Genomic DNA, 26,446 nt, shown 5'->3' on the forward strand with positions numbered 1-26,446 from the left:
TGTTATCACTGACACATTGGGAGAGTCTTTTACAGTCCCGCTCACGATTACATTTCTCAAGAGCGCTTCATTTAAAAGAAATAGGAAGGGTTACACCGGACAACCTTGGCATTTCCCTCAGGAGCCGTGTCAGAGCATGATGCTTCATGAAGCAGTCAGCTCCAGCCAGACAAACGTGTCTGACTGAGAGGTACTATGTCTTCAAGTAGCCGGTATAAGGCTGCAAAATGAAGCGCCCGCTCACAGACCCTGCAGATAATGGACATCTCGGATTGTGGAGCGGCCCCCTCTGAGCTATTTGGAGCCCTCACGGAGAGCTCACAAACAGGGACTAGAGGGGGATTTAGCCTTCTTTTAGAGATGGAGTAGAGGCTTAGACCCTGTGGAGCACACAGTACGATTCTTATGTCTGTGGTTGAAAGTGCCTTTGAGTTGTTGGACAGAAAATGTACTTTATTGGTATTTTGCCTTTGAAAGCTATTGTTAGCCCAGAGAGATCTTGAAAATTGTCTTGTTTAATCTTTTTAGGCATTCCGAGTTTATTGAACACGTCGTCATTGTGCATGAGAATCATTTCTTGTGCAGCAGTGCTTTGCTTCTCAAGAGTGTCTCCAGGCAGGTTTTAAATGTTGATGTTGGAAAGCCCCAAGCTGTCTATCTCTCTCTGTTTTATTTTTTTAGCATGGCTTTTACCTACTAAACTAACCCCGGATGCCGTCTAAAAATAGAGGCTTTGTGAGCGCAGCTTTAGCGAAGGGGGGGGGAGGAAAAAAAAGATGTGGTTACTCATCAGTGAATTGAAAAACAAGTAGAGCAGACAAGTGTCTTTGCCCTGCCAATGTGAACTAAAACAGAGAGGGCCTCAGAGAATACAGCAAGCCATGATTGCACCAGGTAAGACAAAGCAGGCAGGGTGCAGAGTCCACAGTGAATCCCTTATGAAGCGGCCTGCCCCTCGCCTCCAGCTGAGCCTTTCATTGTGATGTTGTTTCTAGGGGGGCTTGGATGGCAGTTTAGATTAGATCGCACTCAGTAATGGATTGGAGCTGATGAAAACCTGCTGCAGCCCAACATCGCCATGGCTAGGATCCCTGCACTATTCAGGATCTGGCTGCTTTATTTGGATCAATTTGAGTTACCCTCATTGTTAATAACCCTGTGTATATTCATGCTAACATTGTTCTCCTCTAATCTGTATTCATGCGAGTATTTCATTCAATCCCTTCGCAAAGCCGGCCCTTAATCCTTGCCAATCACATTTTGCTACTTCATAATTCTCCAATTGAATATGCCATGAATGACTTTTCAGTCTCTCTCCCAAAACTGACTCTATTACTATGTTGGTATTATTGTTCATAGATTCTTTTTTTCTATTTTTTTTTTACATTTAAATGTAGAAATTCATGTTTTCTCCATTTACTTTATATGGATAATTTCTAATCCAAGACAATCAATTACTTAAATTTAGTAGGATTTAAAAAAAAGAAATCCTACAGCTGTATATGCTGTATAGGAGCTCAAGAAGAGCATGCTAATTTAGTTGTTTTGTTGGGGTTTTTTCCCCTTAAACAGGTTCTGATTAAAACTACAGTGATGAGCATGGATTTGGGTAATGTGGGTTTGTTGGGAATGAATAAAACATGGCTTTTTAACAAAAAAAAAAGGCTGTTCAAGGAGACCGAGAACTGGGGGGGAAAGCTATGTTTAGTAACAGAAACCTGCTGTGTGGCCATTGTGGGGATGATGTGTTAATCGAGCCACAAACTGTGTGGTTTTTCAGGCCAGAGGTCTCATTTAAACAGGCACGGAAAAGAGTAATGTATTTGAGCGGGGCGCCTCTGGCTCCTAGCCCTTGACTCCATTGCAGTAATGTAAATGGTGGATTAGGTGCCGTTAGCTGGGACCCCCCCACCCGCCCCTCCCAAACCCTACCACTGCCCCCCTCCTTCTCTTTTCCATTAAGACAGCTGGTATCTTTCAAAGGGTCCTGGCCCAGTGATTGATGTGTAATAGCTCCAAACCTCACCTGCCCCCTCACAGCCTTATTCATCGGCCAGGCAGTCAGCACTGCTTTCTGCTAAGCAGTCTGTTTCTCTGCTAGCGGGTGTAGAGCCAGCTCGCTCCTCACTTTCTCATTCTTTTCCCTCTCAGCCATCAATACATTATGACTTCTCATTGTCACAGCATTAACTGCTTTAAGCTGACTAACTGCTTTTTACTCACTCGATTTACTCAACTTCAATTATCGGCATCAAACTAAGCAATCGGCGAGCTACAAAATGACCACAGAGAATAGAATATGTTGTTAATTGGTGCGTTTCGACACATTTAAACGTGTCATAGTGAGTCTGTGTGAAGACAAAAGTACACTTGTGTACACACACAGACACACACACACATATATATATATATATATATATATATATATATATATATATGTGTGTGCATGTATATGGGAGTTTTTTTTCCCTTTTAAGAGGTAATTAGTATAATTATGTTAACATAAGCAAGGTAATTGGAGATAAAGAATTTGAGGCAGTTCTGTGGAGTGTATCCAGATGTAAACTAATAGCACCTAGATGTTAAAGGTACTAACTAGGCTTAGAACTGCCTCCGACTTCAAAGGAGAGCGGGTCAGTCCTCCATTTGCAACAGTTTAGAGTCCTTGCTGGTTTCAGTGGAAGAGGCTTATGTTACTGATTAGAGGAGAGACGAGGTTCTTAGCTCATACGCCAATTCTGGCAGCCCTCAGGATTAGAGCTGTGCTATCAAATACTACCTTCATTAATGTTTTCGTGTACCTCACACCTCCAAAACACGCTGCTGGATATAGACACAGGAGAAAAGGTGTGTGTGTGTGTGCGATCTGTATTTTGACACACATCTCGGGTATGTTACATTGACGGCTGTGTGTCCTTGCACGCACGTGCCCGTTGGAACTCTTCAGAGCCCTCGTGTCTTCTGCGTCTGCTAATGTGTGCGCCGGCAGCCCAGTGGTCGCTGTGGTAACTCATCATTAGGTGATTAATGGGGCTGTGACGAGGCTGCAGTTTAATCAGGCCCGGTGTTTGTGTTGAAGCCGACGACAAGAGCAGCTGCCCTGTCAGTTGGTGTCTGCTCGCGAGATGACAGCACCCGCTGCTGAGGAGTGCCGTTGTCAAATGTTCTTCATTGTAAGCGTACATGCGCGCGTGTGTGTGTGTGTGTGCGCGCCAAAAGCCTTTCTTCCACCTTTTGCTTTGCTTCTATTCTTCACCTCACGTTCTTTCTGGCTCTGTCAATAAGCACTCGTCCACTTCCAGATATGCTGTATAAATTCGTTGCTTCACCTGCCTGAGTCTGTATCCCTCCCTCATTTTTCACTCTTCGGCTTCCATCCGGTCACCATATAGCGAGTGCTGATTGCCTGGTCTGATCCCTCTGGGGGCTGTAATAACTATTTCTAGTTAATTTGTTGCGGTGGGGGGTAGTGGAAGGGGGGGCAAACACTGGCTTTAAATGAGTAGCCTCCTTTGTAGGCGCTGTGTGCAGAGGCTGTGTGGTGCAGACAGCGTGCTGCTTCAGCTTTGCCCACTTTGCTGTTTATGGAGGATTTTTTTTATTATGTCGCGGGGAAAGTGGCGGCTGGACGAAGATAGCTGCAAGTGGCTGAGGACCAGGCGTGGCGAATGAGTGACTCTGCCTCGATCCTCTGCCTTTCCTTACCCAGTGGATTGCTGTATCCTTCCCTCCAGAGCTGTCACTTCACATTAACGCAGCGGTGACTGTCAGCCAGGGCAGAGGGCCGGGGTGAGGGAGGAGTCCAGTAAGCCAGCAGAATTGAGCCTGGTGTCAACAGAAACGGTCTGCAGAGAAGCCAGCCTGTTAACTCTGTCATTGAGCTTTACGCTGCAGCTTTCCCGTGGCCTTATAAACTACAAACGGCGACTTCTGCCAAAAGAAAAAAAAAGAACCCTCATAGCATATTATCTCAGAGGAATTCTGTTGGCTGGCAGCAGCTTCTTTACTACCTTATTCAGTTATGACTTCCCTTTAGCTCATTGTGTTACAAATACTGTAGCCGCGGCGCTTGTCTTCCTGTTGTTCTCTTTTACCCTTTAATAAATCTGTTTTAGCACCTTTCTGAAAGCGTGGAAATATGTTAGAGCAGGAAGCTCGAAGGTTTTGTTCTTTCATAAAGCTGCTCTGTGCTCTCCGGAGCATACTTGGCTGTGGAGGAGAATGCCAGCAATTACTGTGATGCTGAGAAGAGTCGGCAGAGCAGCCTAATCTCCAAGAACTAATGTTGCGTTTCTAACCCCCAAAAAAGGTGTCATCCAGTATCGAACAACACTTTTAATGTTGCTTGTATTTTGTAAAAACGGTGGTTATTGATCCGAGTTAATTGCCCTTCTTCTTTTCTCCACAGCTTTTCTGAAACACTGGGGTTGTTGGAGTGGCCAAATTTTCCCTGGATTTGACTGGTAAATTCAGAAGACTGAAGCCCAGGCTCACAGTCTACCTTTCACGGAGGCCCAGCCGTGAGAGGACTGAGGAAGGCACGTGGCGGATCATGACGGCCGATAAAGAAAAGGAACGGGAGAAAGAGCGGGACAGGGACAGAGACAGGGACCGGGACAAAAGAGAGGCCGGCAAGTCCCGCCGGCAGGATGGGGACCGGGGCGACCGTGAAAGCGAAAGCTCTCGGCCCCGGCGCAGCTGTACGCTGGAGGGCGGGGCCAAGAACTATGCAGAGAGCGAGCACAGCGATGACGAGGACAACGACAACGGCAGCACCGGCGGAGGCAGCGGCACGGCCGAGGAGGCTGGCAAGAAGGGCAAAAAGAAGATGCCTAAGAAGAAATCACGCTACGAGCGCACAGAGAACGGCGAAATCACGTCCTTCATTACAGAAGATGATGTTGTTTACAGACCCGGAGGTAAGTCCCAGGCACCCTTAATCCAGTTGTGTGAGCCGGCGGGCCGCATTCATCAGCTCGGCTACTAAATGATTAAACTTTCCCAGGTCATAAGCCCACATTTTCGAAAGCATACTTCACTGGATTTGTCAGATGCTGTTTGCAAACACACCATTAAAATTTGGCTCTTCTTCCCTGGATCAAGAAGTGAGAAAAGCGAGAAAGCAGTGGCAGTTAAGCAAGCTCAAGTGTGAATGAACAAAAGGACCCCTCTGTGATGCCCATAAATGTCCTGAACAATTCAGTTTAATATTCGTTATGCAGCATCACTTTACGTTTTACAACAGTAACCTCACGGCGTTGTCAGTGTTACAGTTCCCTTTGAGCATGCACAGTTGGAGATCATGCTCTAATACAAAAGCATCCTCTGTTAGAGCCAGTGCCCCATCATGTCGGGTTTTAGGAAAGCCTGTGCATGTTTTTGCATAGCTTAGCTTCAGCGTCACTTGCACTTTTTAACATAAGCCACTTTCTTTAGACTAAGTTTATTTTAGGCATAGGGGGAAAACTGACATCGATTTATCAGTGATTGATTCTTGTCACCTCTGCTGCAATAAGCTGCTGAGGAATTGCAGATTCTCCAAAGTTGCAGTTCTCCAGCAGCAGAAGTACTCCTTCAGGCTAGAGGCCAATGCATCATACAATCAATTCCAAGTTGACCCACTCTGAGCTTTGTCTTGAGCTTAGTCAATAAAGCAAAGTGGTGCTTCAATAGATGATACGATAGAGACAGCCATGATAATGATTTCATTCCAGCGCTGTCTGACTCACTGAAAATATGCTATCTCCTCTGGGGCCAAAAGGTACTCTACTTTCTGGGAGAGGATTTTTTTTTTCCCGAGCTACGGCGGTATGTCTCGAATATGTCGAATAAACGAGGATAAAAAGAGAAGCGACCTTTTTCGTGGCTGTAAACACAGCCCATATTTTACTTGCTGTTTAAATTAGTTGTATTAGAGGCGGAAATGTCAGCACTGAGTGACGGAGAGAAGCCAGGCTAACTAGCTGTGTCTTTTACACCGCTCACTGTTATCTTGCCTTGCACCTAAATCATTGCCTTCGTGCTTTTATATTTCTCCGGGAGCTTGCAAAAGGTCAAGTACCGAGGGAGGGGAGTGGCCCACTCTGCTCGGCTATTTAATGGGAAGATGTAAGAAGTTACAGCGACTGTGTTAGGCTGTCTTCTTCAACAGTCTACCCGAACCACACGTCCACAATCATCCTCAGGCCTCCTTTTATTCTATTTCATCTACTAAACAGATGAATTCCAGTAGGTGCAGTGAAACAGCCAGACATCCCAACCTGCGCTTTCAGCCTAGCTGCGTAATCCGGTCGGCTAAATTATCTCTGCGCTGGTATCAGTGGAAGTCCTCAAGCAAGCAGTCGCACTGAATCAAGCCTTGTTGTTGCTCACACTATTCCTGTCTCTATCACTCTGCGGAGGTCTCCACTGAAGCCTTTTTTACTTGGCATTTCACGTTTAATAGAGAGAGCACCGACGCTGGGTCTCATAGTCGACCATGCGAGGTAGGGGGCGGGCCGGGGGAAAGGGGTGAGAAAACAAAAACAGAAGCAGTCAGTTATATCAATGAAACATTCAAAAGGCATATAAACAGAGTCGACCGTCTCAGTGGATTAGCTCCTCCGAATATTTATATTTCCACAACCGAGCGAACAGCACGGACAGGGTCTGGTTGATGTGGAATATTTATGTTTCCTGTCCTCTCCTTCTATTAGTTTGACATTTGTGGAGTGGCCTGAATGTCACAGCCTCCTCGCGTCATGTCGACTGAAGCTGTTAAGATTGGTTTAGATTAGGAATGAGCCACGATAGGGTAGTGACGGCCCCAGCGTCGGTACACTCGTTTGTAATTTACCTCCTGTTGTCAACATGGAAGATCCTCCACCTCAGCAGCCGACTTCCTGCTGTCTCCTCTGCTTATTGTTCAAGTGACAAGCCGTGTTTGTGCACGCGCGTGTGTGCTCGCTTGTGCGTGTGTGTGTGAGTGTGAGTGCTTGTTTCCTACAGCTTGGTCACTGGTAGCAGCCTTCTTGCAATCAGATTTGATGTGTGCAGCTTAGGCAGGCACAAAGCCTGCAATGGATTATGCTTTACTAAATGTTAAATCCCCTTATAGCCGGCTAGTGACACACAATATGTAAAACTGACCACCCTCCGAGAGGGATTTACGCCACCCCAGATGTGGGGAGGTGAAGAATGTGATGGAGAACAGCGCAGAAAGCGAAAGAAATTGTGAACCAAAATGCCGTTTTGATTGCTTTTGTCACAGGGGAGATTTAGAAACATACAGGCCTGTGTTATCACATAAAAAAGAACAGTTAAGCTAGTATTGAAACCATCTCCCTACTCCTGGTCCTCAGCCACCCTCCAATCTCTCTGCTTAGCCTTTCTATCCCTTGAAGATGGGTTCAGGCAGCTTAGCGCACATCGATTGGATGGGGAAGTGCAATCGGCCAGTAGGTGGGCCTGCAGCTAACTCTAGCTTTGCTGCTGTTTTAAAAGGAATGGAGGAGTTTGCCCGGTGGTGTCCAGGGGACTGTGTCCCGGGCCATTTGTATGATCGGCTGCTGGGGTGAACAGCTAGCTCGAGCAGACATGCCAAAATCGATCTGTGCCCTGTGGCTGAGCTCGCACCACTTCCCCGGGCCCAGCCAGACACCTCCAAAGCCTGTTCTCTACATTCATCCACATCCCCACCCTAGATTATAGATCCTCTCTCTAGAGATTATACACACTGCTGTGGTGGATCAATAGGAGACACCCTAGAAGCATAGAAACAGTGCGCACACATACATAGAATGCTGATAACCAGCATTTGTGTACTGAAAATCATACATACACACCCTGTCACATAAAAAGGCATACTTTTAACAGTTGGAAACACGGTTCCTATCGCTGGCAGACACACACCACACAGTGGAGCTAATGGAAACCATCCCCCCTCCTCCTTGTCCTTCTCCCTCACTGTATGTCACACAACATGGCTACTGCAGCAGAAACACTTTTCTTGGCAAGTGTAGATTTGTGTAGAAGGTGAATCATATATGCAGAAAGATTGAGGCTAGACTGAGAAACACACTGTGTGTGTTGAAGGATTTGTTGATGTGGGCAACTGGCACTCCTTGCTGCAGTCACCACAGAACCCTGGGGTCGTACGCTTACATGTGTGTTTGTGAGTCTTGCTGTATCTCTGATACGCACAAATACAACCAACTACAACCAGCAGTTGTTCAAACTTTAGAACAACTGTTGGTTGTCCCACAAACTTGCCGTGTTCTTTATGTTTATCAGGGCTTCAGCTTTCCTTTTCAAATATACACTCATTACCATCAACCTGTTTTAGCTTTGATTGTGCAAAGTTACTATCCAAAATAGAGCTACCCACACTGATTATTACGTGTCTAAATTGTTGTCAGTATGAATCTTATTGGGAAACCAGGAAGTTGTGAATCTGTGAATGTTGGACTAGTTTTTTAGAGCCAAGACAGCCAGTGTAGTACAGAAATGGCAGCGCAACCCATCCGCTACCACAGCTAGCTGTCGATCAGTTTGCCGTTTCCATTCAAGCTAACATAGGGGACAAGCCCTTGGAGTCATTTCATATTGAAACATAGCAGTGTGAATCTGTAGCCTGTCGTTAACTGAACAGATCTATTTTTAAAAGGGCCCTCTCCGCTCTCCCATCTCTCCCCACGCTAGAGACTCTGGGAAAAGGGCTTTTTAGTGAAATCCAACCACCTGCCGACTGCTAAATGAGAAAGCGTGGGCTAGCCGAGAGGGAAAGGAGAGGGGTGGGGGGGGGCGGTGGTGTTGTCAAAGAGCTTCTGTTCTCCCCTAGGAGCTCAGTCAGCTGTAGGCCTGCCCTATTGTAGAGAGCTGATGGTATCGCTTGCCAGGTATTTCCCACTGCTTTTCCAGTGAGAAGAAGGGAGACTTGTTGGGCTGGTTGGAGAGAAGAGAGGAAGGAAAGTTGGGGAAGAATCAAGTGTCTGTTTACCTTCAGGGCTCGACTGCCTGTTGCGCACCCCGCTGAGACCAGCCCAGCAGGAAGTGGCCTTGGTCATCAGCTGGTCTTGCTCAAGAGAGCTGCGGCGAATCACTAGTTACACCACTCTTATCTTTCTTCGATCTATATTGCGTCTCACACCTCTGAACTTTCAGTATTTCATGTTGTGTGTTTAATTTTAAGATCAGTAGGTTCAAAGAATATTGTTGGGGGGGGGGTTGTTGCTGTTGTTGCTGCTAGCTTTGCTAAAGCCGCACACATCCTCATTGCCCGTTTGAGCCGAGCACCACTTCTGACAACGCAGGTGCGTCCTGCCTCTTGGTTATCACTCGCCACCTGCAAGCACGGCTTAAACAAACAGTTCCTTTTTGATTTAATAAGCCCGTCTTGCTTCCTAAAATATGCACCCCCCCCTTCCTCCCCTTACCACTGTTTACAAAACACTGGCATACATGGCTGTGTTCACAATGTGACCTTTCCATTGTTGCTGGCTCATAAAAGAAATCCAAGCAGATATTATCTAAGAACTCCACCTCCCACCCACCCCCACCTCCCCTCCTCTACTGGAATGCTGCAGCAAATTAAACAGCATTTTATTTGCTTGATACGGAGAAGAGAATAGGACATGCCTCCTTTGCTGAGGCTAGGTGTGTTTTAGATTAGACATGCTTGGCAGCCATGAGAGAATGGCTGGCTGAACAATGAAGTACAGCTGAGAAAAAAGACCGAGTGTGTGTTTGTGTGTGTTGTGAGGTTGTAACAGTGAAAATTCAGCCGCTTGAACTCAGCAGGTACGGTTTAAACGGAGAAACAGCCGCCACCAGGATCAGGTTTCGGTGAACCGCACTCTGTTACTTCTTGATTATCTCCCTTTGTCGAAGTATCAAGCTCGCGCTCCGTCTCTCTCGGCGTTGCAGTCAGCAGCGGATTCCAAGCAGAAAGGCGTAAACGTATGGTTTTTGAATGATTGAGCGCTCATGTGCAAAAAAAAAAACCCCAGCACCGCCGTGGCTCTCCTGCCTCCTGTGAAGCCTGCATCCATTCGCCAGAACACACTATAACCCTAAAAAAAAAAAAAAAGCCCATCCCCCACATGGACCCCGCCACTGTTAAATACCTCGCCCCCTCCCCTTTCTACTTCTCCACTTGAGCGAGGAGACCCGTTTCCAAATGCACAAAATGGCAGGAACGTTTAACCAAACCAGGCAGACCCCCGGAGGAACCGCTTGGCCCGGTTCAGCCTTCCTCCCCCCCACTCACCCACCCAAACCTCCCCGAGCTCCGTCGCCTCCTCCTTTTTGTTCAGATGACAGAGTCTGAAGCGTTAACTTGGATTTAACTTTCACATTCATTGAGATTCGTGTTCGAGTCAATTTCAGAGAAATGCCCTTGAGGTAGTAGACTTTTAGTGCCCAGGATGAATTCAGAATGTGCTTTTGATGCTCGAAGAATAGACTCGCTTGCTGTCTGTGAATGATTAAACTAGATCCCCGTCTCTCTCTCACTCCTTTTTTTTTTTTGCCCTCCACCTATCTTTTTCACTCTCGCTGTCTGTTCTTTGTGCCTGTTGATGCACTCTGGGGTGCAGACTCGGAGATCTGGCCTCTTTAAATGAATGTGCTGCCGAGGTGAAGGGACACTAAACCCTAATTCCCCCGATTTGACTCCTCCGAAACATGTCATCTCATTCAGATTAGTCTCTTTTGTTCTCTGCCCTCCCCCCACTCCCTCCATCCTGATCCTCCCTCCTCCACCTCCTCCTCTACCCGTTTCTCTCTGTCTCTTCCTCTACACACACACACACACACACACACACACACACATACACAGTGTGTTGTTCACAGATCACACAATAGCCCTGATGGATATTTTCATTCATGTTATCTTGTAAATGACTTCCAGGGATGGTGTAGAGGAGGGGGGCGGGTGGTGGTGGGGAAGCATGAAGAGGGCAGTAGTGAGAGAGATATAATGCGTCACTCAGAGCCAGCAAGGGCGATAATACCCCCCCCCCCCCCCCCCCCACACACACACACACACCCCACTTCCCCCTTTTAGAACAGCTCATTCAGCCTCCAGCAGATAACAAGCCCACCCCGAGGTTACATACGCACACACACACGCACATAGCTTCTCAAAAAACAAAGCCCATGATGTCACAGGCGCACATGTACACAGCAGCGCCCCTCTACAAATGGTGTCTTGGGTGTCAGAGTCATTTAATGTCTTTTGCCACCTCTCTGTTCCTCTGCGAGCGGTGAGATAAACCACAGCCCGATCGATAACTCTGTTGACACAAATAAATAACGGATGATGGCAGCGTCGGTCGCTGAGAGACGCGATCTTTTGTTAGGGAAAAGTGTGGCGTAATACTTCTGCGAGGAGCAGCTCAGCAGGTGTTTCAGCGAGACGAGCGCCAGCCATTTGTGTTGTCACTGTAAATGTTGTCGATGGTGGCTTTCTCTCTTTCTTTCTTTTCTTCTCTTCCCCCCCCCCATGAGTCAAAGCTCACAGAGCTGCGAGATATCGCCCTCCTTCATGGCTGTGTGTGTGCATGCGAGTTAATGTCAGCAGAAGCGTTACGCTTTTCCTCTCCTCGCCGCTCCAATTGGTAGGAGCACCGACCCCGCGAGCATTCAAGTAGCTTTAGTCGCACTGCTTCCGCCTGTGTGCGATCGGTTTCTCGATCAATTAAGTGAATGGCTTTTGATTGCTCTGCCTGGCATAAACTCCTGTTTTACACCAAAATAAATCATTTTACACTCAGTTTGATCACACTCCTGGTTTTGTGTTGCAGTTAAGAGCCAAAGGTGACTGTTATGCTAATTTGACTTTTGTGAATCCACATCTCTCCTTCGCTCGCTCTCTCTCAATAATCATTTAAAAAGCTGGCTGTTTCTGGAAAGTACTGTGGCGGGGTGAGCAGCAACCATTAGCTGTGTCCCCCAACACCACCACCTCCTCCTTTTTTTTCCTCCTTCCTAACAGAAGTGGCTGTGTATTTTTTGTCCTCTGCAGCGTGAATGTTTTTGTTAAGGAGATGAGAGTTCATGACCTGGCCATACCACCAGTCACATTCAATTTAGCCACGCAGCCAGCCGGCCCAGCTCCTCTCTCTCACACACACACACTTTTTTTTAATTGGTTTGTTTCTCTCAGAGTAAGCCAGCGCTAACTGTTGGCTGTAGTTGTCATTTTAGTAAAAAACAAGTCACAGTGAAGACTTGAGGGGTGGGATGGGGTTAAAGCTAGTATTGCTCACTGGTGTATAAATGGAGTGGAACAATAACATAATTCCCCTGGGGCGTAATGTTTGCTTTGGAAAGGCAACCTTGTAGCGCTCCAAAAGTCCTTAATCCTATTACTCGCATTCCAATTGAATTTGACTCAAGGAGGAAAAAAAATGTCTTTTCAGCAGAGGTAACAGCACACAAAATAATATATTACTGAGTCTGGCTGCTTAAAAGCATGAAAGCTTTGAGAAGTGTGAACATCTCCTGTTTTTTTTTTTCTCACTTGCAGATTGTGTGTACATTGAGAGTCAGCGGCCCAACACTCCCTACTTCATTTGTAGCATTCAGGATTTCAAGCTGGTGAGTAGATTTCTTTTTATTGTTCCACTTCCTATCAGCCTATTTCACGTCCTCATTTCCTCACACCAACCCATCCATACATGCCACACAAGGGAAAGCATGCTATTGTCGAGAAGAAATTCCAAAGGAAATCGGGGCAAAGCTGATTAAATTTACATAACAGATCACACTGAAGTGCTGATGGATTATATCATCAGTTTGGGGTTTTTTTTCTGTACTGGCAAATAAAAATCCTTCAGTGAATCTTAAACACCACTAACCTTTGCAGTCCACTGGCAGTGTAATAATGCCTGTAATGGAAATATAGATGTTAGTCGATGTGGTTAATTGATTTAATGAAGGAGACCTTCACCGCTTTTCAATTGATTTTTTTTCCCCACTTTTTTTTACGACCTAATGTGGCCAAATTGGCTCTTTTGCTGAATAAAGAAAGAAATTAGTTTTTAATTTGCTGATGAGAATAGCTGATTCATCAGGCTCGGTCACTTTAGTGAGACGGTGCTTGTTTTCTGCGCAACAGGAGACTTAAAATTCACCACAGCCACACGCACATACACACATACTCACACTGCCTTCTCCAAAAGAGGACGTCGAGTTCATCCGTAATAGATTTGTTTTTGTCTATGCAAATAATAAAATAAAGGGCACAGTATTATGGTTTGAGAGCTTCAGTTAGTTTGCTATATGGTAATTGCCTTTAATGACACACTGCACAGTTATAGAAGGAGTTTCACGACTGGGTGCAGATTATCTTTTTTTTAAGTAATTTGTAATTTGATGTAAAATCCTGGATTGTCTTATTGCCACACTGTGTCTTTTTACACTAATGGCACCAGTGGCTTACCCCATGCTGGATCTTTCCTAAAGGCCGATGTAGGGCTGGGCGATATATCGAGTTTTTAAAAAATATCGATATATTTTCATGTGAGATATAAGATGTGACAATATCCTTTATATCGATATAGTCTGTGTTACGTTATAACATAGCCACAAGTTTGCCTCTCTTTCGTCCACTTTTGTCTCTGCGCAACGTTACTCAGCCTCGCCTCTCCTTCACTGAACACAACTCCCCCTCCTCCCCCATAGCTTCACCTGCAGGCAGCAACAATATGGACACGGCAAATCTCAGTTAGCGAGTTGTGGGGCTGGACGGCGTCAACGTGTTAGCGAGCCAACCGCGCTAACGAGCTAACCACGCTAACCATGCTAACGACATACAGCCCACAGGGGCTGCACGGCCTAAAATCCTTTCATTTTCTCAAAAGTTGACAGCGCGCCTTATGTATGAATTCTGGTTGTGCTTACTGACCGCGAACCAATTTTATGTGCTACACGGCGCTCAGCAATCTGTCAAAAAATGTTTTAGTACGACTTTGGTAAGCTATGGAGCTGCAGCGCTTGATGGATTGTCGGAGCATTACGGCTACCGTAGTCTGGAGCCTCGCGGAGTGATATGTACTGTTCTTCAACGTAATATTACCGTATTGTGTGAAAAAACAACATTGTTTTATTTTATTTATGGAGCATGATTATCTAATGAATGCTGATAATTTATTTTTGAGTAATTTCTTCATGTAAATCTATGCTGTATGTAAATAAAAATGCCTGTGTGACATCTGGGACACAGTGTGACTAAGAACTCTCTTTTTGTTCTTAACTTATGGCTTTAAAAAAATATCGAGATATGAATTTTGGGTCATATCACCCAGCCCTAGGCCGATGCACTCAGAATATTGTTTTCTATTTTCGGGCCAACCTTCAAATGGAAATATTTCACTGAAGCTTGAAATTCATTATGAAACTGAATTTGAATGTTTTTAATTGGTCTGTTGTGTTGCATTCGACCGCCGGGAACAAAAAAGCAGAACTCATTTTGGTCCAGGTTTGCAGTAATGTGACCACTATTTATTGGGAAAAGACTCTTGGAATTTGTAATGAATGGGTTTGTTTTGCCTTTTGAAGCCACGGCAAAGCCTCCCAAGTATTACCTGTTTTTCAGGAGATTGGTTGTCTAAGCAGAGTACAGAAGACTTTGGGAGGGGAGGGTTGGGCCAAAGGAATGGTTGTTAGAGTCAGAGGCCACACTTGGTGCTTTATGAGACAGGGGAGTGGTGAGGGTGTGTGTGTGGCCTACCATCCACCGAAGGAAACCAGAATTGTGATTCTAAAGTAATAAAGATAAACATTTTGTGCTTAATTTGTCACTTTTTCAGTTTTAGGTGGGGTGGATTCTAGACAGGTCACCTGTCTTTCACAGTCACAGCTAATTCACTGAAGCTTAAATACATGTTTATTTGTAAAACTGGCCAAAAATAACAAGAAAATGCACAGATGTCTATTAAGTTAGGTAAACATACTGTACTCATATAGCACCTTTCTGTTCAATTTGAGCAGCCAAAGTGCTAAAGTGCTCTCCATTCACACACATTCATACAAACGCTTATTTCTATGCCTAAGCTTTGCCTAAAATTCACACACAAACACACTGGTGGATGTTGTGAGGGGCAAAGCATGAAGACTAGAGTAGCCCCTCTTAACCGCTACACGTGGACCAATTACTTGTTTATTTACAAGTTTATGGATTGTTTATTGAGAATATATGAATTCTAGTAAAGTGATCGTTGTCTTTTAGGATAATTACACACACTTGCAAATGCTTTTGTGCTCAATGGACAGCTGAGTGTAGAAGGGTTTTCAAGGTGAGCTGCAGGCCTTGCAGCCAGGCCCCACAGCAGCGAGGCTTTAATCGGATTGCTTTCAGAGACTGCTGAGGATGGCAGGAACCTTTTCTTATGAACGCATGCACACACACACACTCGCACGAACACCCACGCACTTGCACCTTGATTAAGAGCGCCAGAAGAGGTCTGGGGCAGGCAGAGGTAATTGTCCAGGGAGAGAGGCAGAATGCTAGCTACATTAGCTGACCTCTCTCTCTGTCTCTCTCTCCCTCTGTGTCTGTGTCTGTCTCTCTGTTACTCCCTCCCCCAGTCCGTCTGTAATTAATGAACAGCCATCTGCATGCCTGTATGTGTTTGAGCAGACTGTACCCTTGTTCTCCTATGTTAAGACAACAAGCCCCCGCTGGCTCTCTAAACACGTACAGCATTTTTCAGTGAGCTCACTTTGTCACTGAACTACAAATCACGCACACACACACACACAAAAAAAGCCAGGCTACATTGAAAACTCGTAATCTCTGTTTGGTAGTCTAGCACACAATCCTCTTTTAGGATGATGGCTGATTTAGGTTGTAATTGCACGTTTGTATAAACTACCATCTAGCTGAGCCAACCTCGATTCTACCCCCGTCACCCTGCGCTCAAAACTGGGGCACAGAGGCCTTGTGCTTTTGGGAGAATGAAATGCTCCTTCACTCATTCGGCTCTTTTGCAGAACATAATGGTCGGGCTAATCTCATTTCCTCTCCCTGCCACGATATATTGAAAGGAAGAGACAACAGGCAACATGAGTCATATAACATCAACTCCTTCTCTTTATTTCCCATCTCCTCTCTAACCCTCCTCCCTCCTTCTGCCTCCAACCCCCTCCACCACCACCACCACCTTTTCTTGCTGCACAAATTATCGATCAGTCCACCCCACCTCTGCATGGTGGAACAGGGCTTTGGAGACACAGCAGAAAGGGGAAGAAATTTTATTGGTCCTGAACCAAACAACCTCATCAATATTGCCCCTCTCGCACCTTTCTCCTTTTCCCCCCAACTCTCACTTGCCTTCCTCAGTCTTTAGGCCATAACAGTCTCAGTTGTGTACTTTATCTAATGACCTGTGAATCCAATTAGTGAGGTGTAGAAATCCTGAATGCAGCCATCAATCTCTCCTGCGCGCAAAGAACAAGGATTGAAGCCGGCCTCTCTGTTTATGTATTTCTTATCTTTTTCTCACTTGGCGTTTTCTCCACGTCGGGGTGATTCTGAGCCTATTCTCATTACGTATATGTCATCTACCCCTTTTCCACACGCATACACAAACACCAAGACGTCCATTCAACAGTAACACCTGCAAAAAAAATAAATAAATTCTGCGTCATTTTGCCTGACTCGTTTAGTCAACAGTGGCAGCTTTGGTGCCCACTGCAACCCCCGTGACACATTGATCCATCCATATAGAGTTCCGCCTCCTCCCTCCCTCCTAACATGTCTGCCAGGACACGGAGATGAGCAGCAGCGGGCTGTTTCTAAACCGTTAGAAGCGGTAGTGGCGTGGCGAACTGTTAAAACACTCTTACAAAGATGAAAATCTCTGCCGCCCACATTTCAATTATTAAAAGTGTGAAAGTTTGCAGCAACATTAGTAAAACTCATCAGTTTTGGAAAATGACAAAAATTATTAGCAAAACTTGCAGGAGATTAAAAAAACCAGAAATAAATGGTGGCACGAAATTGTGACTTTAAATGAATCATGTTTCGTTTAAGGCGGGTAACATGGCGGGTATTGTAAACGTGCATCACAGTGCATTCTCTCGGATGTGATTAGTTAGGTCAATTAAAGGCCTGCAGTCCTTTCGGCCGTTCTCCCACAAGGGCTAGTTTCTGTTTACACCCAGTGCCGTGACCTTGTAATGTGTTACAATCTATACCGGATGAAAGCAATGCAGGGAGCTTGCCAGATACAGACTTGTGCGTTTTTTATCTTGTGCGTGTCTGTGTGTGCTTGCGCCGCGTTTCTATTCTGGTCACGCAGCTTGTATTATGATCACGTACTTTGATACATATTAATCTTGTTCTCACGCGAGTCGTATGTCGCCGTGAGAGAAGAATCGAAGACAAAAAGCCGCCTGACAGAAACTGAGCGCTGAGCAGTCTGCAGCCATATCTGCCCATTGACCCTGACTTCACCAATCCATCCTGCTCTTCTTACCTCAATTCTCTCCTCTGTCTCCATTTCTCTCCCCCTCACTCTCTCATCTGTCTGTTTCTACACTTCATTCCCCTCCTCCCCCCATCGTCCCCTCTCCTCTTTATCTGCTGTCACTCACCTCCCTCCCTCCTCCCATCCCATGTTCAAGCCATTGTGCCCGTGTCCTCGACGCTCATTGACCCTCCCACCTCTCCTCTCTGCTTGTAGCTAGCCTTATTTGCTGTTATTGGCCAAGTCAGCTGTGCCCCATCCTCCCTCCCCTCCTTCCTTTCCCTACATCCTTCTCTTTCCCTGCCAGCAACCCTGTCTCCCTCCCTCTTTCGTTAATGGAGTGATTGCAGCGTTTCTCCCTCGGGGAACAAGGGATTGAGGAGCCCAGTACACCAACACACAAACATACAAACACACACACACCCTCACAGTCTTTCTCTCCCACTGTTAGCCTCACAAACAAATGCTCATCTCCACCCCTGGATCTTCCTGCTTATGGACATTTAATTAGATGCCACGTACAACGCAATTATCTTGCCAGGATTCGTGCTCATATGTTGCAGTCCTGATCAGCTTAAAAGGATGAAGGATCTTCTTTGCCACACAACTAGTACAGAGCACACTGTATTCACTGGTTTTCATTACGTCCCCTCATTTAGCAGCAGTGTAAGGTTATAACCACCCCAAGATTGAGCGCGCTCTGTTTCGTCTGCGAGATGTGCACAGGTTAATCTGCAACATGCTTTATGTTCTTTGTGTTTGTCCAGGGAAAACATGTTGTGATGTCGTGTTTGTACAGGTCAGAGCACTGTCAAGTAACACGTCAATACATGCACTCGGCATGTGCGGATGCGCATTACTGGAGATAATGATGTTAAGTCTAAATGATGAGATGTGTCGAAACCATAGGTGTTTCTGCAGAGGATAACAGATTGCATAGGAAGCGTAGCTTATCCTGCTGTAAGGGTTTAGCTTTGCACATGGGGTGATTTACATCTCCTCTCAGTGTCTAATCTCTGTCTTTATGGTTAATAAATCCAGCTTGATGCAAAGAAACGGCCCCAATTTGTTTCGACATATCACTCGCGTCATCCTCTTTTATCATAGAACTGTTACAAATGATGGCAGGAGTATTTTGAATTATCTGAATGTATGTGTTTAAAATGAAAATGATTCTTTTATTTCACTTCATTCAAAAGCATTTTGATGCATTTTCTCTTTTGTGATGCTGAGGTGATATTGTCTATTTCCTGAACCGGTCGGAATAATTAATTGGCGGGCCAAAACATTTAATTAGCAAAGAGCTTGCAAATTAATGAGGAAAACTCTGCATTTTCACAGTGTGACACGATTGTTTGTGGGACTATTATAGAAAATCAGAGCTGTGGATGTGCTGTAATATTTTAATGATGGCACAAAATCCCATCTCAGTTTTAGTGCTAGATTAAATAAATATGAAAAAAAAAAACCATCTACCAATGCTAAAGGTGCGCTGCAGACAGGGCTGCAGATTTAAAAGCCTCTAAAGCTCAGTTAGTGGCACATGTGTGTGATTTAATGAGTAAATCATTTATTGTTAAGCTTTACTATCTGTACCTCTGTGTGTAATCGGGACACGTGCACCGTCTGTGTGTGGGTATTCACATATATGTTTTCTTTAGATTGACATAACAGTTAATGTGTCATGTTAACAACATGTGTATACCTTCTCCATAAACACACGCACACGTGTGCACGCCAAATGCTAATTATATGTCTCACAACTGATCCCTGACTGTTTTAGCTGCTGTATAACGTTCAGCCTTGGAAAGTGCTTCCTATTCAAAGTCCATAATTAAAAATGTTTGATAAAGATGCAAATTTATGTGCATAAATACGCATGCTTAACATGAGCACTTATTAGGTTTTCTCTGGACCCTGACTACAGTCCTAATGGAATCCAAAGTGCTGAGAATTAGTTTAACAATGAGATCCACGGGCTAATTAGCTTGCGGCTAGCTCACATGCGCATATTCAGATCCATGGGATATCTGTAAGTGTATATGTGCTAATGGAGCTTGCGACCGTCCCCGCGATCCATCCCCACATGTGCGGTGATTCAGTGAAAGCAAGCATGTCAGACCGTTGGTGCTGAGCCACCGAAATGACAGTGGGAGGTTTACTAGACAGCCATCACTACTTGTCTCTTGTCACTGCCTGGAAGGCTGAGCTTCCTCTTTTTTTATCTCCTTTCTCCCTTTGCGGCCACCCTCCACCCCACCCCCATCGAACATTTTGAAATGCAATTATGGATCAGTGAGCACCACCATCAGTCGTACTTCTTGTTAATATTTATTGAGTAGAGCAGCAGCCGCTGCCATCTCTTGAGAGAGGGGCGCTACAGTCATTAGGGGCAATTTTGTGTGTTTGTGTGTGTGTGTATTTATTCGTGTGTGTGCTTCTCAGCTCTTCCTTTCATTCCACAGTCCACTCAGCTGCTGTAAGCGAGCTGCTACATTTCTCAGGCATGAACGTGTGGAGGTGCAGTCTTTCACAGTTGCATGGGGCTGTCTTAAGTGTGTGCTTGTCTCTGTGCTCTCTGCGAGGAAGCAGCTTTGACAAGGGCATCTAGGCGTCTACAGACATGGCCGGCCAGGCGAGCCTGCTGCAGACTGTGTGATTGAAGCATCCTGCCTGTAATGTTCCCCCATTGAGTGGCAGCCTTAAAGCAATACAAGCACAACACAGCAGCTATTAAACACTGAATGGCCATTCACTTCCACTTGGCTGCAAAAGGGAAACAAAGCAGGATTGTTTGGGGTTTTTTTTTCTATTTGGACAAATTCTGCTCAGATTAGCTATCTTTATTTGACAAATGGCCCACTCCCTTTCCTCTCCTTGCATTTGATTATGACTAGACCCAATGAGCAAAGCATTTTCTGCCACTGTTTTGGTACTATCATGCCACTTTGCCCATTGTGACCATTTCGATTCATTCTTCTGTTCTGTGTGAGGTATGAGGCACCTTATCCCGTTCCCTCCATACTTCACTCGCGTTTCTCACGCTTGAATTTTCATTGAGGTGAAGCCATTAATGTCATTCTCTGGAAAAACATTAGGTCATTAAGCTGCCACGTTGGTGTCCAGCTTAAAGCAGCTGCTCTTTCTGTTCAAGTATGTACTTACAATTTTTGCAAGACTGACAAGCCGTAGCTCTACTCTGGTGTCGGTTTGCAAGCGTGGTGCATTTCTCAAATCAGATGGAGACAGGCATGCGTCTCTCTGACAGCTACAGAGCCCCGTCTCTGTTGGGAGACGGGTTAGATTGATTGTCCACACCAGCGCAGTGATGAATAAATAAAGCAATACAAATGGCAAGGTTGAGATAACAACACATTTCAGGCCCAGCAAGTGGAGCAACTGGGATTGAGCTCTCCTTGTGGGTATGAAATGAAACCTGCCCAACCCTCTGCATGGCTCTTCGACTCTTCTCTCCCTCTTTTCATCTTTTTGGACAGATAGCACTTTTTTCTCTCACCCTCGCTGCCCTCGCTGTGCATTAGCTAAACGCTGCTATGGAAACTAGTTGTTCAACCAATAGGATTATCTCTTTCTCTAGGATAGAAGACGGGAGGGGAGGGAAGTAGACTGAAATCAAAATGGGGTTTGTGTGTGTGTGTTTTTTATGAGTGGTGATTACTTTCCCAGATGGGGTGTGGGCGCAGCCTGCGGACAATGGGGGGTTGGTCGGACTGAAGGGCCAGGCCAGCGGCCGTAACATTTTCAGAAAGGCCCAATCAATAGCCACCTCTGTGACCCTTCACTGCTAAATAATTCAGCAGAGAAGCCTTTTGACTACTTTACCCCCCCACTTTAGAGTCTAATTAGTTTACTCTGACCGGCTTGGCCTCATGCAAAGATTTCATTTTATTAGTATTATTTTTTCCCAGGGATAAATGACATTTGGGACCAACATTGAAAATCAAAGTGCTTTTTTCACCTTTCGTTGCCACCTTGTTAAAATACTTGGTTGCTCTGCTTCAGACACTTTTCCTCTTTAAAATTTTTTTTAGTTGAATACAATTGAAAACAACTCTGATTTCTTTGCATTTTCATCACATGAACTGAAGTCAGCACGCACTGGAGTTTAGCACCACATTTTATCTTAATAGCAAACAGACACTGCTGCCTTCTCTGCTGCTGACTTTGATGAGAAAGCGGGAAAAACAAATGCCCTTTTTGGCACAGATGCCTACAAAGGCAGATTTGATGCTCACATAATATACAGGACTCCCAACCTGGTGGTATGGGAAAATAATGGCAGGGCCTGTTTAATCACTCAACCAAGGTCTTCCTATTGAAAAGAAAGCATCCTCCCCCTCGTCCTCCATATGGGGCTGCACGCTAAATTAGAGGGTGAAGGTTTCTTTGAAGTAGGCTAATGTTCACAGCGTCTCGTAGCCACTGGGACCTTAAATTGTAGATAAGACTCTTCATTCTGTCTTTGCTCACTCATCATTTCCATGGATTTTATTTTCTCCGTGTCACCTTCCTGGTCGCCGCAGTGAGTTTTGTACTTGGAGGATCTCTTGTGTCTTCCTGGCCACCCAGTGCTGAGTGTAGTAACCAGACACTAAACACATTTGCGTGGACTGGTCAAGCTTTAATTGGATTGGCCTCTGCTCTGAAAACGGATGGCTAATTTTACCCCCACCTCCTCGCCTTCTCCTACATTGCATTACAGCTACACACACCCCCACCCCCCGCCACTCTTTTCCCTTTTTCCAACATTCACTTTTCCCCTCCCTTTCTCAGCTTAAGGAGGTATCTGGCATGCTTCACCACTGGTGCTCAACTTAGCTCAGTTTAATTTCCAGCTTGTCCAATGTGTGACATGCCAATAAAAAAAAGAATGACAGAGAAAAGGAGAGAAAGAGGAGGAGGAGGGGCGAGAGAGTGTAACGCTGTGGAAGTGGAGATTTACAGTGGTATCGGGTTCACACGCTTCCACCAGGGCCCTATCCCCCCGCATCCCCCCCCCCCCCCCAAATCTCTATTAAAGAACACATGGTGCAAATTAACTCTTGCCAGCAGAGAGAGCAGAGGGAGGAAGGAAAAGAGGGCAAAGGCATCGGTCAGAGACAGGGGAAGACACGAAAAGAGGAAATTTCAGGGATTGCCGTGAGGTCTGAGGAATGTGTGCATTTCGTAGCTTGGATCTCGCTCGCCTCGCAAAGCTGTTAAAAACAAAACAAAACAAAAAAACAGTGACATCACCACAGGCTGTCATCTCCAGCAGCTCCCCTGCAGCACCACCGCGATCTCATACAGACCTTCTGACACTTTGTACATGTGCTACAGCTTGAACGACTGCTAACTCTGTCCTCCATCTAAAAAGGCTTGTTGATCTAATCCAACACAACTGGCTGACATATGCTCGAGCTTTGATCATTAAAAGGGTGATGTTGGCCTGTTTGACAAGTCTGATTCAGTTTCTTGAGAACAACTCAGTCGTTATATGGGAACAAACCTAGAAACCAGAGAGTTTTACCAGACACATTATCAAGATTTACACGCTGGAGGTACTCCATAACCAACAAATAAAACACTCGAAGGGCTCATGGTTGCAGCTTTTGCTCTCATCGAAGGATTTTAGTAGATTTTGTAGAAGCTTTCAAACCATAAAATGCACCAATATGCCCGATGATTGACAGAAAGGTGACCGCCTTTGCTCGCGTGTACAATAGGGCATAGAAACAGGGTTGAAAAGCATAGATAAAATGTGTTTTTCCTCATGTTTCAGGTAATGACAAATCCGTGCTGGTCTTTTCTTAGACACAGAGGGGAGGATTGTGTATTTTCCATTCTGTGCGTCATATTTCCGCCTGCAGTGGCTGCGGCTGGTGTTGCATGTGCTTTGATGGGCAAGCCTAAATTGTGTTTGCCTGTCTGTCACCACCAATGGATCACATGGACTGAGGGAACCGCAGCTGCGAAGGCTCGGAGACGCTTCACCACACTTGCACACACACTTCATTTATCCTGCGGATAGGTGTTTGTGCCTTCTTGCGACTTGTATCCACACACAAAACGTTGCACACTTCATTATTCCTGCATTGTGTAACCCCCCCCCCCTCCCAAGTACTCTGCTGTGCTTCCCTAAAAAACAGTCCAAACCTCTAAATTCTCCACCATCTCCTCCACTCCTCTGCTGTCTGGCAGTGCATACCTCAGTCTCCCTTTCTCTCCTTCTCAGCAGTAATCTCTCCCAAACATCATCCCTACGGAGATTTCACAGTACTACCAGTTTATTTTATTGTTGCCTCGATCTTAAAAAAAAGAAAGAAGAAGAGAATGCTACGAAGCTGTATAAACAGTGTCTGTGATGGTAAAGACATTTCCTGGCATCAAAGGGCCGAGCCGTGCTATCCCCTCAGTAGCTGTATTCATTTCCCCTCCTGCCACGCTCAAATGCTCTTTGTTCCTCTCTTTATAGGAATGTACTTAACAGTTTGGCAGTGTTGTGTTTGTGAACAGAGCCGCCTTTGTTCCAGCAGGCAGTTAACACTTGTGTACAGAGTAAAGGGAGGAAAGTCTGCGTTATTAAGCCCACTGTTAAAGTAGCCTAAGCACTATCTTAATGAAATGATAAAAAAAGAAGTACAGACCTCCCTTAAGTCTGTCTTTTTTTTTGCACAGTTGTCAAATCCATTATGTTTTATCTAGTGGCTTCTCCCCTATCCCCCTTTTTAAAGCCAGGCTTCTGCCCTGCATAGGAATCTGTGTTGGGAGCTTTATCTGACATGCTATTTAATTCCTTCTCTTGCTTTTTTTTCTTTCTTTCCAGAGCTAATTGAATCAGGTCGTTTAAATTACATTATTTTTTAATCCAGATTGAACAGGCAGCGTGCTTTTATAGGGATAATGCAGTCAGCTGTGTAGACTCTTAACTGCACCAACTAGCTATCGAGCTTAACAGCCAACTTATAGTTTGCTATCATGGCCAACATATTTGCGACTGAATACGTCTTCTTATATTTTACCTTTCTCACCTTATTCCACATTCTTTTGTCTCCTCTTTCCTTTCTCTCCTCTGTCTGGCCCTTGTGATTCATCTTGTGGCATCTGTGCATGATTTGATGGCGGCCCAGCACGAGGCCATGTAAGAATTAGCTCACAGACCAGCAAGAATTAAAAAAAAACAAACGCTCACTGTCTTCCTCCCACTTCTCTTTCCTCCTACCTTCACCTTCCTCTCCAGGTGAAACGGAATGATTTAATGCGCGGCCCTGTCACAGCAGGTAATGGAGTTGGCGGATGAGTGCGGAGGCTCTTTCCATCAGCAGGCGGAGGGTGTGAAGGGTTGATGGGGGTGATCGAGACCCCCCGTATATCTGGGGTGTGCTCCTCGGATAGACGGCGACCTCTCGTCCTCTCCTCCCCGCAGAGCCAAGAAACGCACATTTACACCAAACACACACCTCATTTCTCCAACGTCAACCTCGCAGCGGAGCTCGTGCTTACGCCGTTTGAGCTGTAGACTTGTGACAGGGCCGGTGGGGGACTGATGAAGCTCGCTGTTAACAGATGGCTGACTGTCTCCTGGAGTACTTTTTTGGCCCAAAACGTCATCTCTAAAGATGCCTCCCTGGATCATTAGCGGGGCTTTTAGATGAGCCTACTCAGAGCGATAATGAGACGTAATGTTATTTATTTGTCAGCTTTAGCTGTTTTTCTTATTTGAAAGCCGCTAATTGATTGTGTCATTCAGTTTTAAGCGAGACATTTTCTCTGAGTCACTTTGACCCTGTCTACGAGGTTATAGTTGTAGTGCAATACGAGTACTAATCCAAACAGTGGAAGGTACAGGGGAAGAATATTGATTAGCTCTATCGATCACATTCACACTGTCCTTGTTCCCCCCTCCCCTTTTGTCTTTATCTTAGTTTTGATTGTGCTTACCTGTTAATTAGTCACAAATGTTAGTGTTGATATTTAAATGTTTATTGATCTAGTACTTTTTAACTTATTAGGGGGGGAAAAGGCAAAATTAAAAGCTGAATTGCTTTATTCTCTCATATGCATTGTGTAATAATTGCAAAATCATTGTTTTTGCATCAAAAAGCTAACCCCTTCATGCTCTCCTGCTCTGTTCAGTTTCCGAACAACAGTTTAAAAGATCTTTAGACCATTTCAGATTGAATTTGTGAATTCAGCCATAACCCGGCATATATTAGCATATATAGCATAGCTGGGGAAAGGCGAGATCGGCTGTGAGCTCGGCAGTCATACGCCGTACATCTCTGCGTTTGGCTTTGACTGGGTTTTTCGAACAGTCTGCTTCTGTTCGTGCCCTCAAATGCAAAAGACTTGTTGCCCTTGTGCCAAGAAGCATTGTCAGCGCAGACTCTAATGGAGTGTAACTATGCTTCTGAGGCGTTTGGTTCTCTCCTGCATTGTCATTAAGAGCAGGGCCTTTTTGTGTGCTGCATGAAACAGCTGTGTGTGTGTTTGTGTGTATGTGTGTGTGGGAGAGAGAGGGAGAGCGCCCCGCCCCTCAGACTCAGGGAGAGAGAGAGATCTTTTCTGGATTGGGAATAGCGTAATTGCATCACAGACAAATCTCTTAATCTTATTGCAAATTAGGGAAAAAAGTAGAGTCGGTGAGACCAGTTGTGCAAGGTAATGCTTCCGTAGCATTATGTAGCAATCTATTTTCTGAATTTCTTTAATGCAGAGAACAGAACTGATTAGCTTATCAATGATTTAATAATTAATAATTTAGCCTCAGGCTGGTTCAGTATCGGGTTTGACTGCCCATCCTTTCTAACATCCAGTCCACCTTGGGATTAAGCAGAGATATTGGTTACTCTTAAGAGTAGCAGTGGCTTTTTAGAGACACTAGCTCAACTCATTACACAGCAACAGCTAGCCATAATTAGGTGCAAACTGTTTGCTGCTATGCTAAAATGCCATTTAAATGCCAAATGGCAGCGAGGGTGTGTATAATATGT

At 45.3% G+C, this 26,446-nt stretch overlaps 1 protein-coding gene across 7 annotated transcripts in view; it reads left to right on the plus strand.

The window, feature by feature from the left end:
• The window catches only part of rerea (arginine-glutamic acid dipeptide (RE) repeats a), a 129,047-nt gene that overhangs the window by 49,237 nt on the left and 53,364 nt on the right, over positions 1 to 26,446 (plus strand). For all 7 annotated transcript variants that reach the window (XM_087834328.1, XM_087834322.1, XM_087834327.1 and 4 more), the window contains 2 exons: positions 4,409 to 4,919; positions 12,509 to 12,579. In XM_087834328.1, coding sequence (XP_087690454.1) covers positions 4,553 to 4,919; positions 12,509 to 12,579 — 438 coding nt within the window. In that variant the 5' untranslated portion in view covers positions 4,409 to 4,552. The remainder of the gene's footprint in view (positions 1 to 4,408; positions 4,920 to 12,508; positions 12,580 to 26,446) is intronic.

Source organism: Neolamprologus brichardi, chromosome 20 (assembly GCF_056152115.1).
Source record: "Neolamprologus brichardi isolate AB-2024 chromosome 20, ASM5615211v1, whole genome shotgun sequence".
In the NCBI taxonomy this organism is placed as follows: domain Eukaryota; kingdom Metazoa; phylum Chordata; class Actinopteri; order Cichliformes; family Cichlidae; genus Neolamprologus; species Neolamprologus brichardi.